We start from the raw sequence: 2,736 nt of genomic DNA on the forward strand, positions 1-2,736 counted from the left end.
TTATCCACTCTACATCGCCCCTTAACCCACTCTACATCGCCCCTTAGTCCACTCTACATCGCTCCTTTATCCACTCCACATCGCCCCTTTATCCACTCTACATCGCCCCTTTCTCCACTCCACATCGCCCCTTTATCCACTCTACATCGCCCCCTTATCCACTCTACATCGCCCCTTCATCCACTCCACATCGCTCCCTAACCCACTCTACATCGCCCCTTTATCCACTCTTCATCGCTCCCTAATCCACTCTACATCGCTCCTTTATCCACTCTACATCGCTCCTTTATCCACTCTACATCGCTCCCTTATCCACTCTACATCGCCCCTTAACCCACTCTACATCGCTCCTTTTACCACTCTACATCGCCCCTTAACCTCCTCTAATCGCTCCCTAACCCACTCTACATCGCCCCTTTATCCACTCTACATCGCCCCTTTATCCACTCTACATCGCCCCTTTACCCACTCTACATCGCTCCTTTATCCACTCCACATCGCTCCCTAACCCACTCTACATCGCCCCTTTATCCACTCTACATCGCTCCTTTATCCACTCCACATCGCCCCTTAATCCACTCTACATCGCCCCTTAATCCACTCCACATCGCCCCTTAACCCACTCTACATCGCTCCCTAACCCACTCTACATCGCCCCTTAACCCACTCTACATCGCCCCTTAATCCACTCCACATCGCCCCTTAACCCACTCTACATCGCTCCCTAACCCACTCTACATCGCCCCTTAACCCACTCTACATCGCTCCTTAACCCTCTCTACATCGCCCCTTTACCCACTCTACATCGCCCCTTAACCCACTTCACATCGCCCCTTTATCCACTCTACATCGCCCCTTTATCCACTCTACATCGCGCCTTATCCACTCCACATCGCCCCTTTACCCACTCTACATCGCTCCTTTACCCACCTTACATCGCTCCCTAATCCACTCTACATCGCCCCTTAACCCACTCTACATCGCCCCTTTATCCACTCTACATCGCTCCCTAACCCACTCTACATCGCCCCTTTATCCACTCTACATCGCCCCTTTATCCACTCTACATCGCCCCTAACCCACTCTACATCGCTCCTTAACCCACTCCACATCGCTCCTTAACCCACTCTACATCGCCCCTTAACCCACTCTACATCGCTCCTTAACCCACTCTACATCGCCCCTAATCCACTCTACATCGCCCCTTAATCCACTCTACATCGCTCCCTAACCCACTCTACATCGCTCCTTTACCCACTCTACATCGCTCCCTAACACACTCTACATCGCCCCTTATCCACTCCTCATCGCTCCCTAATCCACTCTACATCGCCCCTTATCCACTCCACATCGCCCCTTAACCCACTCTACATCGCCCCTTAACCCACTCTACATCGCCCCTTTATCCACTCTACATCGCTCCTTTATCCACTCTACATCCCTCGAATTACCTCGCCATTATACCGCTATGACCTCTCTAAACCATAGCAATAACTTGTGCCTTGTCACCCTTCACTTCCCCTCTTCCACCTCTTGCCACTGCCCTAACCATGTGCCGCCTAGGGAGCTTGACAAGAAATTTGACAAAATTTAAAACCTTAAAAACACCTCAAATAATGACCCTACTAACATCCTTAATAACCTCTGCACCGGCCTCGAAACCTTCCTCGGCTTCAACTCTGAGTCCAAAGGCTACGATGGCACTGGGACTGTCTACTCCGACTTGGACAGGCTGTGTGACGGGGTGATGGGATTTTTGAGTGGTGTGCTTGGTGCGGTGAAAGATGATCCAAGCGTTACTACGTACTATACTGGCATGGAAACAACACTCCAAAAAATTAAAGACAATATGCACAATCCTGGCGGATTGTCTGCGGCCGTTGACGCTGTGAGCACGGCGCTGGGGGAGTGGGATGGAGAATTAAATAAAAGATGCACTGACGTAAAAAACTATTTTAATAATCTAAATTCTGACAAATTAACTCAATTTAATAATTCACTTAACGCACTTAATACATGTGAGCCTAGTGACGTGGCCGCCCGTTTGGGTGATTGCATAGAGAAGGCCAAGGACGTGTCCGACGCCTTCGACTGGGCTGAAGGAGCGTACAATCAGCTCGACAAATCGCTTACAGATAAGTCGAAAGATCTCGTAAATAACATAAAAGTGCAGGTGAAATCGTTCGTGGCGGCGGCAAAACATGAGGAGTTGAAGACGGTGGTAGAGACGGCGGGGAGGGAGCTCAAGACTCAGGAGACTCAAGTGATTGCTCACGCTACACATTGCATGACTCAAATGAGAGAGAGTCTTGATGAGCAAATGGTTACACTACTTAAAAATATAGATACCGCGAACAACAAATTGAAGCAGTGGCTGGCAGCGATGGGAGAATGGATCAATGAAACAAAAACCTTTATTGCTGAATTACTGCAGAAACGCGCGGATGAAATATTGTATGAAGTGAATGAAGGTGCCGAAACTTGCAAGCGTAAGCAAGTAGCTCAAGCAATTCAGGTAAATGAATTAAATCTAGAAGGCGCTGTTGAAGACTTGGAGAGATGGAATACCGGAAGCTAGTGAAGTTGTAAAGAAAGGTCTGTGGAGATGCCATGACATATTGGATAGAACAAGTATGGATCTATCGCAGATATCGATTAACGCTAAGGAATTACAGGACAAAGCCGTTGAACTCCGAACGGCGGCAAACGCTGCGATTGAGAACATTAAGCAACACG

At 48.8% G+C, this 2,736-nt stretch overlaps 1 protein-coding gene across 1 annotated transcript; it reads left to right on the plus strand.

The window, feature by feature from the left end:
- Positions 1 to 1,747: 1,747 nt before the first annotated feature.
- Positions 1,748 to 2,578, plus strand: BBBOND_0000870 (hypothetical protein, conserved; the record flags this gene model as incomplete). The annotated part of the gene is made up of 1 exon (XM_012914932.1): positions 1,748 to 2,578. The coding sequence occupies one exon, from the start codon at positions 1,748 to 1,750 to the stop codon at positions 2,576 to 2,578; it is 831 nt and encodes a 276-aa protein (XP_012770386.1).
- Between the last annotated feature and the right edge of the window lie 158 nt (positions 2,579 to 2,736).

Source organism: Babesia bigemina, scaffold Bbigscaff_57311 (assembly GCF_000981445.1).
Source record: "Babesia bigemina genome assembly Bbig001, scaffold Bbigscaff_57311".
Classification (NCBI taxonomy): Eukaryota; Apicomplexa; class Aconoidasida; order Piroplasmida; family Babesiidae; genus Babesia; species Babesia bigemina.